The sequence below is a fragment of the Carica papaya genome, chromosome 2 (assembly GCF_054855325.1).
Source record: "Carica papaya isolate Zhongbai chromosome 2, ASM5485532v1, whole genome shotgun sequence".
Lineage (NCBI taxonomy): Eukaryota > Viridiplantae > Streptophyta > Magnoliopsida > Brassicales > Caricaceae > Carica > Carica papaya.
In genome coordinates, this window is record NC_142310.1 from 22,243,971 (window position 1) to 22,259,371 (window position 15,401).

At 30.9% G+C, this 15,401-nt stretch overlaps 1 protein-coding gene across 1 annotated transcript; it reads right to left on the reverse strand.

Annotated features, from left to right (window-relative positions):
- Nucleotides 1-9,655: 9,655 nt before the first annotated feature.
- On the reverse strand, nucleotides 9,656-15,395 carry LOC110817348 (Cox19 family protein (CHCH motif)). The gene is made up of 2 exons (XM_022045843.2): nucleotides 15,238-15,395; nucleotides 9,656-10,056 (listed from the first exon to the last, which is right to left on the reverse strand). The coding sequence occupies exons 1-2, from the start codon at nucleotides 15,321-15,323 to the stop codon at nucleotides 9,951-9,953; spliced, it is 192 nt and encodes a 63-aa protein (XP_021901535.2). The 5' UTR covers nucleotides 15,324-15,395; the 3' UTR covers nucleotides 9,656-9,950.
- Nucleotides 15,396-15,401: the final 6 nt, after the last annotated feature.

A 15,401-nucleotide genomic window follows, 5' to 3' on the forward strand; every position in this document is an offset into this window, starting at 1 on the left:
ATATATATATTGAAATAAATTGATTTATAAAATATGTCAACAAAATGACATCTCTTATAGATAATTTATTTATTTTATAATATAAATAGTTGCATAAATGTAATTTATATGAATCTTAATCGGTCCAAAAGAAGGTTAATATTTAATATTATTGTATTCTATTTTTGTGGTAATGAATATATAACAATTATTTAGTATAATATGTGAACTTTAAATCGGCTCAAATGAACGTTTATTATTTGATGTGTTTATACCGTCTATATTTAATTACTGTTACACAGTACCACTTACAAGTTAATATTCTGTCTAAAGATAGAGTGTTAATGAAGTGCATGATATCTTGATATGAAAATATACCTTTAGTTAAAATTTATTATTAAATTTTATGATTTACAGTTTTATGTGAGTATTAATTAATTTATTTTTTGTTTGTTCTCTATTCAGTTTTTTTTTCTACTAGAAGTATCTCTGCGAATGTTAATTCCATCATAATGTTGAATGACACATATTTCAAGTAATGGAAGAATAATGTTTGATTTGTGCTTTGAGTTATGGATCTGGATTGGGCTTGACGGGTTGATTAACTGATCTGATTACTTCTGACAGTACTTCTGAGTAAAAGAATGAGTTTGAAAGATGAAATCAGTCAAACCGTATGAATATGTTGCTTATGCAACAAACTATTCTAGAGGTTTTTCGAGGCACTATGTCTAATAAGATCACAATAGCTAGAGATTTGTTTCATTTTCTAGAACAACGTTTCACCAAACGTGATAAGATCGAAGCATGCACATTTCTGTTGACTCTAGTTTCAATGAGGTGTAAAGAAAATAAAAATATCAGAGAGTACATAATGGAGATATCACATGTGCATGCAAAGCTCAAGGCAATTGAAGTAGAATTGTCAGAAAAAGTACTTATGTACTTAATTTTTATTTCTCTTCCACTCCAGTTCAATCATTTTAACGTGACATACAACTGTTAGAAGGAATTCTAGAATCTGAATAAGCTCATTTTACATTGTGTTCAAGAGAAGGAAAGATTCAAGTATGAGAAGACAGAGAGTACTAATTTCGCAATAATATCAAAGGATAAGAAGAACTAAAAAAAAAAAGGTAAATCTGTTGCGATTTCAGTACAACAGAAGAAGCAACAAAAGGTTCAGATCGAAAATGTTTGTTTCTTTTGTAAAGCTTCGGGACACTAGAAGAAGCAACGTGCTGACTATCATGCATGTGGTACAAATAAATGTATGCTTCTTAATTTTGTTTGTTATGAGATTAATATAACTTCTATACCTACACACAGTTATTGGATAGATTCTAGTGCCACAACTTACATTAGTATGTCTATGTAGGGTTGCCACAAGTCAAGTGATGTTGTCAGATTCATTTATATAGGCAATGACAAACTAGTCGAAGTAGAATTAATTGAAAAATTTAGATTATTGTTAAGTATTGAATTTTATTTGGATTTAGAATAGAATTTTATTGTATCGTCATTTAGACGAAATATGATTTATGTTTCTCTGTTGGATAAATTTGATTATTCATGTTTATTTAAAAATAGAAAATTTAGTCTTTTTCTTAAATCAAATCTTGTTGGTTCTGCTTCTTTATCAGCGCATGATAATCTTTATTTACCTAATACAATTGCTTCTTATAATAAATCCTTACATATTGGTACAAGAAGTGTAAAGAAAAAATCAGCCAAGGAGAATTCCAGTTTATTATTGCACAAGAGATTATGTCATATCTTCCAAAAGAGAATTAAGAGACTTGTGTCAGATGAACTTCTAGATCAAGGGTAAATAGACAAACATTAAAAGATTAGGTACCAACAAAGCTATGAACGTATTAGAATTTATTTATGCAGATATTTGTGAACCATTCCCTATGATTTCTTAGAATGAACAACAATATTTCATAACGTTCATAGATGATTAATCCAAATATGACTATCTATATCTCATTTATGAGAAATCTTAGTCCTTGAATATGTTCAAGAGTTTTAAAGTAGAAGTTGAGAACCAGCTTAACAAAATGATTAAAATTGTTAAATTTAACCATGGTGGTGAATACTATGGTAGATTTGACATATCAAGTGAATAGTATTTAGGCCGTTTGCTCAATTCCTAGAGGAATACAGTATCATCTTATAATATACCATGTCAGATTCTCCTAGTATGAATGATGTTGCTGAAAGGCGGAACAGAACACTTAAGGATATGATGAGGAGTATGATTAGTCTTTCTACCTTACTTGAATAACTCTAGAGAGAAGGATTAAAAACCACAACATATTTACTCAACAAAGTTCCAACTGAAGCAACTACAAAGACTCCTTATGAGATTTGGACGGGCAAAAGGCCTAGTTTGATACTGTCCAGCTGAGGTTAGGCCTTATTGCCATAGGAAAAAAACTGGGCTCCAGAACAGTTAGTTCTATTTTATTAGTTATTCTAAATGATTCAGGGGTTATAAATTTTATGATCCCATTGTTAATATAATTTTTGAGATGAAAAATATCTAATTCTTTGAGAATGTTGAGTTTGCAGGGGGAGAAAGAGTTCGAGACCTTGTATTTAACGAAGAATTACTCGATATTCCTATTCCCTTAGTTGCTCTTAATAATGATCAAGATCAAGTTCTTATACTGAACATTGTCCAACAAGCAAATCCAAATCAAAACAATGTCATAATATCTCCTGTTCCTGTTTAAGAAATTATTCCTCAAGCACAAACTTTACATCCTCCAAAATTTATGACATTAAGGAGATTCACTAAAGAGAGGAGAAGTGCGATTCCAGATGATTATATTATATATATCCAAGAACATGAGTTTGACATTAATACTGTGGCAGATGATCCTATCAACTTCCATCAAGCCGTATAAAGTTCTAACTCTCAAAAATAGATTGATACCATGAATGAAGAGATAAAGTTTATGAATGACAATGTCATTTGAGATCTTGTCCCATTACCTAAGGATGCGAACCTCATTGGTTATAAATAGATATTTAAAATCAAGAGGGATTCAAAATGTAATATGAAGAGGTACAAGACCCGTCTTATCGTTAAGGGCTTTACATAGAAAAAAGACAACGGTTATAAAGAGACTTTCTCTCCGAATTCGTCAAAAGACTATTTCAAGACTATAATAGCTTTAGTGGCACATTTTGATCTTGTGTTACATTTGATGGATATTAAGATAACATTTCTCAATGGGTGATATTGATGTGACAATTTATATAGTACAATCAGAAAACTTTATATCAAAAAATGTAAAGCAAGTGATTTGCAAACTAAAAAAATTCATCTATAAACTTAAGCAGAATTCCTATTAATGGTATCACAAATTTCATCAAGTAATCATCTTATTTGGTTTAAGATGAATTTAATGAAAGATTATGTATACCAAAAGTTCAGTGGAAGTAAGTATATTTTTCTAATTTTATATGTCGATGACATACTGTTTGCCAGTAGTGATATAGGTTTATTGTATAAAATCAAGAGATTTCTGATAACAAAATTTGAGATAAAAGATCTTGGGGATGCCTCTTTTGTATTAGGGATGTAGATACATCAAGACTGCTCTCGGAGTATTCTTGAATTATCACAAAAGAGCTGTATCAAAAAGATTCTTAAAAGGTTTATCGTATAGGATTGTAAACCAAGTGACTCCACTGTGTCTAAAAAAAATATGTTTAAGTAAATGCCTTAAGAATGACCTAGAGATTATAGAGATGCAAAAGGTTCATTATGCTTCAATTGTAGGGAGTCTTATGTATGCACATGTTTATATGCATCCAAATATTGCATACATTATTGAGATGTTAGTTAGACATTTAAGCAATTCAAGTATGGATCATTGAAAAACAGTTAAATGTGTCATGCGGTATCTATAAAGAATAAAAAGTTATATGCTTAAATACAAGATGTCAGATCACTTGGAGATTATTGGTTATTCTGATTCTGATTTCACCAGATGTCAAGACATCAGAAAATCTACATAAGACTATATCTACTTACTTACTGGGGAAGTTATCTCCTAGAAGAGTGCTAAGTAAACACTTGTAGTTTTTTCTACTATGTCAGCATAGTTTGTACCTTGTTATGAGGCATCCAATCAAGGAATATGGTTGCAAAATTTTGTCACTGGCCTGCGTATTGTTGATGGCATAGAAAGATCATTAAAGTAATTTTGTGATAATAAATTTGCAGTTATGTATTCTAATAACAATAGGAGCTTGACCAAGTCTAAGTATATAGATATCTTCGTTGTTAAAGAAAAAGTTCAGAGTAAGTAGATATCGATAGAGTACATTAGAACAAACTTTATGATTGCAGATCCGTTCACTAAGGAATTACCACCTAAGGTCTTTCATGAGCACATTGCTCATATGGGTGTTTTATCCCTTGATGGTGTGTAGGTTCAATGGGAGTCTTGTACCTTAGTTGCATTTATTTTGTAAGACGTCATAAAATTTATGCTTTGACTTTTGTTTATGTATATATGATTTCATTACAGTTCTTGTGTTTTGTTTTTTATTTATATATATTATCTATGAGTTTTCTTACAGTTGATCTCACTAAGGTTAAGGCAGGACCAGTTGGAAATAGGTATGTTTAGATCACATAATATGTAATTTTCATATTGTACATCCATGTTTGATCTATGTCGTTCGGTTATACTGATATACGTAACCATTAAAGATTTTAACTACAATAGCTGTAGCGAAGACCGTTTTGATCACATGTCGTTATGATCAATGAATATAATTATTTTGGTGATGCATTTAGGTATTGATAGTACAGTTCTAAGTACTTTTATGGTTATTTAATGTATAGTTAAGGTGTCATATAAAACCCGAATAGGAGATTGTTGGAGTTTTTCTAATATGTGGGCTTACTGGGGGTCTTGGTATCTATATCAGACTATCAATTTAATTGATTCATTTAAAAGTGATCAATTACAGTTAAAAAGTATTGAATCTTAATGCATCAGATTTAAATATGAGTTTGTAATGTGCAAATACTATTTTTGTAATATTCTCGTTTTATGATGGGCAAAATGAAAATTATAAATGTTTATCGATATAAAAGGTAGTTATGGTCCCCGAATAACAAAACTGCCATTTTATTTTTCTAACATCATGTCACTTGAAAAAAAACTAGCTTTTGAGGCATTATGTTGATTCAGAAGTACTTACCGCAGAATGCAATCGAATCTTCTACGATGGATTCAGGTACACTTCCATTTACATTTTTTATTGATTCAGTACGAGATTATATATTTAGATTTATAGATATATTGATTTTAAAAGTATTTTTATTCCAACAAAATAAACTAATTAAATAATAAATAATAAAGTATGGTAGTCAATAATATCAATATAGATATTTTCTTCTAAATCTCTATACAAAAAGACATTTTTTTTACATCAAACTGCTATAATTGTTAGTCAAAATTGGTAATTAATGACAACAAAATTCGCATAGTATTCATCTTGGTGACTGGTGTGAATGTCTCATCATAATCTATTTCATATGTATGTGGATATACTTAGTTATCAACTTAGTTTTATGTCTCTCGATTGTTTCATTCATTTTATGTTTGATTTAGAAAACTTATTTCACATTTCATTTGTCTCTTTCCTTTTGGTAGATCCATTGTTTTCCAAGTATGATTCTTTTAAAGTGCCTGCATTTTCACACTCACAATATTTCTTTATTTTTCACAGGATAATGGCTTAAAAAACTATATTAGGGATTACTCAGTATTTAAACTTATGAGAAAATTTCTATATTAATGAATACTTATCAAATGACACAAATTATTAGATAAAGTATAAAAGATGTTTAATACATTCTCTTATACATTTATAAAATACAATAAGTTTTCTAAGACTTACCTCAATTTTAAGATCAAGGTTAGAGTCTTGGACCTACTTTATTTTAGTATTTTGCATCTTCTACCTTCTATGCATGTGAGAAAACTTAGGCTCTAATATGATTTCTTGAGATAATGAACGTTGAAGGTTTTTTTATGGTGGTGAGATTTTTGGTGGATTTTGAACAGTCTCTTATGTTGTTGGTTTTGAGGTATGTAACAATGGTGGTAGGTTAAAATCAATTATGAATTCTATTTTTTTATCTTTTAATATAAGCTTCCCCTGAGGATAATGGTGGGTGAAGTAGGATTTTTGTTCAACAAATGTGACATCTATAAACATATAAAATTTTTGGGTAAATAGATGATGACATTTGTATCATATTTTGAGAAGAATATCCCATAAATACATATTTCAGGATTCAGAGATTAGGTTTTTCTCTTTGGTGAGAATGAATATGAACAAATGCAATATATGTAAATATTCGGGAGATAAGATTATTTGTGACACTTACTATTGGATAGAACTATTGAAGTATTTTAAAAGGACTTTTGAAGTCAAGAAAACTTGTGGGCCAAAGATTAATAATATAGGTGGCAGTAAGAGCGACTTTGTCTCATTATTGTTTTGGGATACTATTATGAAATAGAACAACTCTAGTGGTGGTTAGAAGGTAACTTTGTTTTTGCATTCCGCCTTCATTATATTGTAGTGTTTGTATGTATAATGATTCATGAAATATTTTTTCTTGATGAAGAATGAGGAAAGTGTGTGATAGAGAAAATCTTTGGCATTATAGGTACATAATTTTTACGGATATTCGAAGTTGGATTTTTATAACATTACAAAATTAATGTATGATATGACTAATATAATATTTAGTTTTAAGTAAAAACAACCAAGTGATTTTAATGCAATTGTTAATAAATAATATAAACCATCAAACTCTAAAAATATTAGATATGCAAAATGGTTCCCAAATATCACCATGAATTAATCAAAATGGAATTAAACTTTATTTATTACTTGTGAAAAACATCATATACTTATATTTTACAAACTCACAGATATCATAGTGTAAATTTTTATATTTTGAATTCTTAAATAATGAAAGAAATATCATCTTTAAAATAGAGAATGATGGGTTTCCAAGTCTTTTATGATAAAGTCAAATTTTATGTGTGAGGTTAGTAGTTATAAGAGAAAGGATCCTCTACATACATCTAAATAATAGAGTCTGTTTTTGCCTTCAATGCATCCAATCATATTTTCTTTATTCTAGTGTTGAAAGTCATAGTGAGAAGAGTAAAATATTATTTTGTAGTTCAAGTCTTGTGATAATTTGCTCATTGATACAAGATTAGTGCACAAATGAGACATGTAATATATTTCTTAGGACAATGGTAGAGCTAAAATTAATGTCATATTGCACGTAATAATACCAAGAGAATAGTATATAATGATAATCTTTTTATTATTTACACATAAAATATATATAAAAAAATATTTACAAGTATTAGTCATATGATTTGTGACTTCTAAGTTTATAATCCAAGTGTTTTCAAATGATTTATTTGAGATATTTAAATCCTGTGAGATAAAAGTTATATCTGAGTGTGCTAATAATTCGATATTTATTTGTTTCTCTGAAGACTCAAATCATGCCTTTAATCTTTCAATCTCCACTCATAATTTACTAAACTATGAACTTGCCATGTTTGCATTTACTGTAATATTTTATATTGAAGCAAGATCTTGTGCGTGAGGCCAGTAGTAATAGTAGAATGATCCCTATAGCGGATCCAAGTAGTAGAGTCTATTTCTAATTTCAGTGCATCCAATCATCTTTTCAAAATTATGATCTTGCAAATCATAATGAGAAGAAACAAATATTACTTTATAGTTCGAGTCTTGTGATAATTTACTCACTAATACAAGATCATTGCATAACATGAGGACACGTAATATATTTTTTGAGGACAACGATAGAGTTAAGCTTGATGTTATCTTTACCTCTAATAGTATTAGGAAAATTATCTATAATGATAATCTTTTTGTTACTTAGATATGTAATATATGTATAAAAATATTTTAGATATATTAATTTTATGATCTATGCCTCTTGAGTCTATACTGAAATATTTAGCTCATGTGAGATAGAAGCTATATTTGAGTTTGCCAATAAAATGGTACTTGTTTGTATCTCTAGAGACTCAAGTAGTGCCCTTAGTATTTCAATTTCTATTCTGAATTTACCAAAATATGAAGTTGTCATGTTATGATTTACTCTAGTAATTTGGCTATATAAGGAAACACTAATTCTGTATCAAGTTAACTCAGACCATGGAATCACTAAGTCAACTCAATGATTCTGCATTGACTCATATAAGCTTGGATCTAAACCGAAGTTGTGACAAGGTTACCAACAGCTGACACACACGCATTTGTGTGTAAAGATTTGTGATAGAGATGAGTTGAAAATGGTATCTATGGTGACTATTACAGGTTGGAAGTATGGTGATAAAGGGAGAAGTGGCAACTTTTGGGCTGACTATGAAGGTCGGTTGGTGGTGGTTTCTAGCCCTATGGTGGCTATTGACTGGAGGGTGGTGTCTGGTTATAAAGGCTAACATCTTTTAGATTTTTTTTTTTTAATTTCAACAATGAAAACTACAAATAGTTTATAAAAAAGTTTAGAGATTTTTTAATTTAAGACTTTATATCTTGCTTAGAATGATTTTTTGATTGATTTGTATTCTATCGAATATTACTACCCTATATATATAGATTTTCAAGGACGGAAAAGAAATAAACAATTAATAGAATTAATTACAAAAATTATAATTTTACCTTTTTAACTTAATTTATTTTATCTTTAACATCTTGATTTTTTTTTTAATACTATAATTTTCTTCATCTTTAAATTCATGATTTACTTATTCTTTAATTTTATGATTTTCTTCATCTTTGATATATAATTCTTATATATTTTAAACCTTTACTATCGTTTATAAATATAAGAGAAACTTAATAATAGAATATTATTGTTATTGATAATTTTTTGTATGTGTTGGTTCAAATAAGTTAATATTTTTAATAAAATTAGTTATTTCTATAATTTTTTTAAAATATCAAATAACGTACTAATTTCTCAAAAAAAGAAAAAAATTAAAGACTTATGAATTATAAATCAATTTTTTTGCCTAGTACGTTTTATTCTTTTGTCCAATTCTATCTTCTTTTCTTGTCACTTGTGCATCTAAATAAATGCAAAGTCAAGACTTAATTGCGATCTTATTTTACACATTTTTATCCAAAATATTCCTAGGACTAGTTCATTCAATTGAAAAGTAGAGCTATTTAATGCAAAAACATAACTGTAAGAGGGTTCTCCGGTGATAAAACCACCCAAACCTTTGTCTATGTTTGGTAACTTACGTGTGTGCCTATATGGCTTTATTTTCAATGACAAAAAGATTGAAATACAGCATTACGATCCGTTTATAAATTGAGTTTTTCAAATTTTGCTCGGATACAAACTAATAAATTTGAAAATAAATATATATATATCAACAAATTTTCTTATCATACTTCTACAAACAACAATGTCATGAATCGGATGATAATTGATATATTCCTATTCCTATCTTTTCAATACGCGAATATACATCTTAACTCCAAATTCATGGATGGGGAAAAGTGGACCAAAAGAAAGTCTATCTCTTACCTTGGCTCTTAATCCATACTTAGGTAAAAAAAAAGATTAGAATTCAATTCAGAGAGGGATTTATTTGAAAGAAGAGAGAATATTCCTCAGTTCAAGTAATTCCATGGGGAATAAAATTGTCTGGTGAGAGATATATACAGACATGCATGTATAAAATTGCAAAATTTGTTAGGAGAAGGCAATGCAGCAAGAAGAGCAGGCAAAGAAGGCTTCTCTTCTGGAACAAACACACCATAGGCAAAGACAATTGCCTTCAAAAATTGTTTCAGCACCAATGAAAAGATGGATTCTGCTTCGGTGAATCTGCACTCTGGTTTGTGCAAAAAGTGGCTTACTTCCTGATTTGCTTGAGCAGATCAGCAACGGAAGCGCAATGTGTAGAATTGTAATTGCATCTCTCACAGCACAATTCCAGTAATTCTATCACTTTTCTGCACCTATATTCATCAATAATAATATTATCACTATTATTTTCTCCAAAAAAATATTATTAATAATAGTAATATTATTATTAACCTCAACATAAAAAAAATAAAACAAATACAGACATCAATTCTTTCTTCATCTCTTTTCATGAAGAAAGACAATGCTAGGGTTTGGCGATGAAGGACGGGAACAAAGTTAGAAAAGGAAGTGAAAACGCTTTGACCTTTTTGCCTAATCAACCTCCAATTGGGCTAAAACTTTACGTTTTATTTCATAACTTATGCAAGTAAATATATGAGAAATTAAGAGACTAACTTGGGACTGTCAAGAATGTGCTTTAACCTAATCTCCTAGATTAATTATATATATAGTTTGTTCTTCAATACACCCCTTCAAGCTGAGGAGTAAATATTGTCTATCCACTCGCTTGGCAATGATAGTCTAAAATACTGGATTATTCAATCCTTTGGTTAACACGTACGCAAGTTCTAAGTTGGTAGACATGTATAGTGTACATTTAAGACCACTATCTACCTTCTTTTCTATGAAATGTCTATTAATCTCAATATATTTCGTTTTGTCGTATTGTACTGAATTATGTGTGATGCTTATAGTTGACTTATTGCCACAATAAAAGCATAAGATCATTCCATTTGATTCTTAAAATTCAAGAATCCTCTTTAACCATAGGAGCTCACACTTCTTGTGCCATTACTCAGAATTCTGACTCTACACTCGATCTCGCAACTATATTTTACTTTGTACTCCAAGTGACCAAGTTATCTCAAAGGATGTACAATAACATGTGGTAGATTTTCTTTCCACCATTGACCCTTCATAGTCTACATCGATATAGGTTTTAAGGAGTAACCTATCATTCCTTTTGAACATGATATCTTTCTCAGGTGTCCCCTTCAGGTAATGCAACACTTTGTAGGCTGCTTGTAAGTGCATCTGATTATAGTTCTGCATGAATTGACTTATTATACTTTATTGAATAGATAATGTTTGGTCTTGTTTGTAATAAGTATATCAATCTTCTAACTAATCTTTAGTACATTCCCTTATCTATCTCTGTATCCTCTTCTACTACTTCCAATTTGTGATTGAGATCAATAAGAATGCTAGTTAGTTTACATGCTATCTTATCAGTATCCTTTAGTAGTTCATTTATATATTTTTGCCGTGAGATGAAAATCCCCGAGTTTAGGTGAACAACTTTAATTTCAAGAAAGTACTTTAATTTTCTTAATTTGTTGATCTCAAACTTCTTGATCATGCATTATTTGAGCATCAATTTTTTTTCTCATCATCCCTTATCACAATAATATCATCAATATATATTAAGAGAATTGTAACTCTCCCTAGTTCTGAGTGTTTGAGAAATAGAGTACGATTTTCTTGAATTCGTTTACATCTCAAGTCTAATATTATTTTTGGAAATCTACCAAACCATGTGTTGGGATTGTTTGAGCCTATAAAATGCATTTTCCACTTTACACAATTTATTGTTCTTGCATGTAAATATTGGCGAAATTTCCACATAAATTTCTTCTTATAGATTTCTGTACAGAAAAACACTCTTTATATCGAATCGTTTCAATTGCTAGTTAAAGTGGATAGATAGAAACAACAAGATTCGCATTAATTTCATCATAGTAACTAGAGCGGATGTCTCTTGATAATCTATCCCATAGGTTTAGATATAGTCTTTGGCCACCAACTTTGTCTTTTACCTCTCTGTTGTTCCACCACCCTAATATTTTATTGTAATCCATTGGCATCTCATAGGTTTCTTTCATTTGGATAAATTCACCACTTCCCACGTCTGGTTCGTTCAGTGGTTGCATTTCAATATTCATTATATTTTCCATCTTTCATAGGATAATGCATCAAAAGTGTTAGGGATAGACTCATCATTCAAACTCGTAAGGAAATTGTTATGAGATTGTGAATATTTATTAAACGACACAAACTGTGAGATTGGATAAAGAGAGTACTTAATGCATTCCTTGGTTCCTTTACGGATTGTAAAAGACATCAATATCAAGTTGTACAAGGTTTCAAGACTTCAATTCTAGAACTTGTTTTTGATACTTAAACCTGCTTCAACTCAGGCCATATTATTTCTTATTGAGTACACTTGAGTAAATCTCGGGCTATGCATGGTTTCTTGCGTAGGTTGATTTTCTAGAATATTTTTAGAGATTTTTTGTGGTGGTGTAGGTGGCAATTGGGTAGGTGGTAACGATGGATTTTGAGAGCTTTTCTACGGTAGTGTAGTTGGTGATTAGAGAGGTGGAAATGATTGAAGGTTGATGTGAACAAAGAAATCTGTATTCTTATCTTTCAATATAAGTTCTCCTAAAGATAAGGTTAGAAAAAGTAAGAGTCTGTTCCAACAAATGTAACTTTGCAGACACAAAATTTCTACATAAGCATATGGTAGCACTTATACCCCTTTGAAAAGAGAAGTACCCCACAAATACGCACTTTAAGGCTCTGGGATCAAATTTTCATCTCCAATGTCAATGAATGTGAACAAAGTAAATATACAGACTATTCTAGGGATTCAATGGTTTGTGACACCGACTTCGGTGATAAAATTTTACGAGTGTTTCCGTAGCGCTTTTAAAATCCAAAACACTTGAGGGTAATTGATTAATGATGTAAATACCTGAAAGAATTGCTTTCCCCCCAATAAGAAAGCTCGGGTCATAGCAAGAAAGTGACTATTCTTTCATCTTGCTACTCTGTTTTGTTGTACTGTATAGACACATGAAGATTCTAGATAATCTTTTCTTGGTAAAAGAAGAATGAGAGTGAGTGAGTTGAAAAAATGTTTGCCATTATCACTGCAAAATCTTTTGATATGACATCTAAATTGAGTTTTTATCATATTATAAAATCGAGGTACTATGCAACCCCCATCAAACTTAGATTTAAGTAAGAAAGGTCACATGACTCTTGTACAATTATCAATGAAATACATAAATCATCTAACTCCAGAAATATTAGGAGTATAGGATGAACCCCATATGTCACTATGAATTAATGAAAAAGTAAGAATTCTCATATTACTTATAAGAAATATTATACGACTATATTTACCAAGTTCACATACCTCATATATAAATTTTCACTATTGGTTTCTTTAAATAAAAAAGGAAACATCACTTTAAGAATAGAAAAAGAAGGATGTCCAAGTCTTTTCTAATGGAGCTAAATCTTGTCATCTCCATCAGAAATATCCATATCTACTTTCCTTGCAAGGCTTTGTTGAACTCAATCATTGACCTAATACCTAGGGCACCCGTCTCATGGTTCTTTAACTAACTTCCATGCAACTAAGTGAAAACTCCTTTTCTTATTTAGGTTTAACATATGAATCTATATTGGATAGCTCCCAATCTCTTTGCCACACTTACTGGAGTTATCAGAATTGGTAGGTAACAAATAGCGAGATTTGCAAATGTGCTCTTGTTCAAAGTCAGGTGCACTCCTTTTAACATAGAATTCTTCTTCCAAACTGTGAGTCTAGCTTAAAATCTATTGACAATGGGTTCCCTAATGGATATATCTTTCAATTTAGAACTAGGGGTAAATCTAAATAATTCATAGGGAGCACAACCTTCTTACATCCTAAAATGCTAGCCAATGTAACCAAGTCTCCCAATCTCTAAACCTAATAAGTTCTGACTTTGATATGTTGATCTTGCACCCAAAGACTACTTGAAAATAGCACACCTTTGATATTCATTAAGAATATTGGCTCAAGCTTGTAGAATAGTAGTACATCATTTGCAAAAAGAAGTTGGGGGGCCTCCTTTATGCCACTGTTTTTGCCCACCTTGATAAAGAAAAGAGAAGAAAAGTGGGTCTCCCTATTTTAGGCAAGTAAATGCCTTAAAGAATGTTGAAGGACTATCAGAGACCATAACTGCAAAGGAAAGTCGAGATACACATCTTTATCCAAGAACCTCATTTATAGCCAAAACTCATTTTATGTAGCATATAAAGCAAAGCTCCAAGATACATATGTCTTCTCTATATCAACCTTGCACATCACTCCTTCCCCTCTACTTCTCAAAAGATTACCCACCACCTCATTAGCAACCATAGCTGCATCTAGAATTTACCTTCCCTCCCACAAAAGCATGCCAACATTCCTTTATAACTTTTCACATCACCTGACTCAATCTTCTTTACTAGGATCTTTGCTAGAAGCTTATAAATGCTTCCTAGAAGATTGATAGATCCAAAATCCTTTATGTTTGAGGCCATGATAACTTTTGGAATGAGCACCAAAAAGTAGAGTGAGGTTGGACTCAAAAGAACATGTATCACTCCCTATATAGGAAGATAATATCCTTCTTTAGAGTGTTACAATTTTGCTTAATGAACCTCACGTTGAAACCATCTAGTCACGCTTCGTTATCCCCACTATAGCTCCTTAGGTCTTTGAGTAGGTGGTGGGATTGCTGGAATGGAATTTGTTTGCCAATGCAAGTTTTCTTGGGTAGTGAAGATAAGCCCTGTTTGTGTGCTAACCTAAGAATGTGAGATTTTTCATGGAGGAAAATAAAGGACTGTGGGTGATGTGCAATGGGAAAATAAAGGAAAATGAGGGACTTTTCAAAGAAAACGAAGGACTTTGGGTGATTTTTATGGGAAAATGACGGAAAATGAGCCATTATTTGGGTCTAGCTGCTAAAAAATGAACAACTCTCACTTGTGCTCTATTCTCTCATACTCGTCCATGCAGTCAAGATACACAGAGGAAGTTAGAGCAATTCTCAATGAGTGAATTGCAGACATGCCATGGTGGAGATTTGAAAAGAACAAGAAAATGAAGATAAACGGTAGATAGAATTGAAGAATAAAAGCGACAATGATAGGTTAAGAACAAATTTATCTATCAGGTTTTGGGAAAATAATTTTTTTCTTCAATAATTCTAAAGGGAATTATGTTCTTGTACATTAGCGTACTTGTTTCGCCTAAACAAATACTAAAATAGAACAGACCGAAAATCTTATCACGGTAAAGAATCCTATCCGACAGTTCAACACAGCAAATTCTGTCCGACTCCAGGCATCAATCATGTCAACTCCTAAAATCAAAACTTCCAAACAATACTTTGATCTCACTGCATATAGATTTTTGTAAATATCGAGAAGAGAAACATGGATACCTTTGAGGTAGGAAATTGTTCTTCGAGAGACAGGCCTGAATATCGCATGCCACTTTCTTGCAAGGCTCCTTGCTCTCCCTTCCCATCCTCTCCTCTCTCTCGTCTCTCGTTCTGATTTCTGTTTCTTGCACCAAATGAATTCTTCGTCATCTTCTCTCTCCTCT

What these genes read in the sequence shown, in the direction of transcription:
- LOC110817348 (XM_022045843.2), bottom strand. Translation starts at nt 15,323, where the DNA reads ATGGGAAGGGAGAGCAAGGAGCCTTGCAAGAAAGTGGCATGCGATATT. An exon ending in AACAATTTCCTACCTCAAAG is followed by an intron (nt 10,057 to 15,237) that starts GTATCCATGTTT and finishes TGATGAATATAG; the next exon opens with GTGCAGAAAAGTGATAGAAT.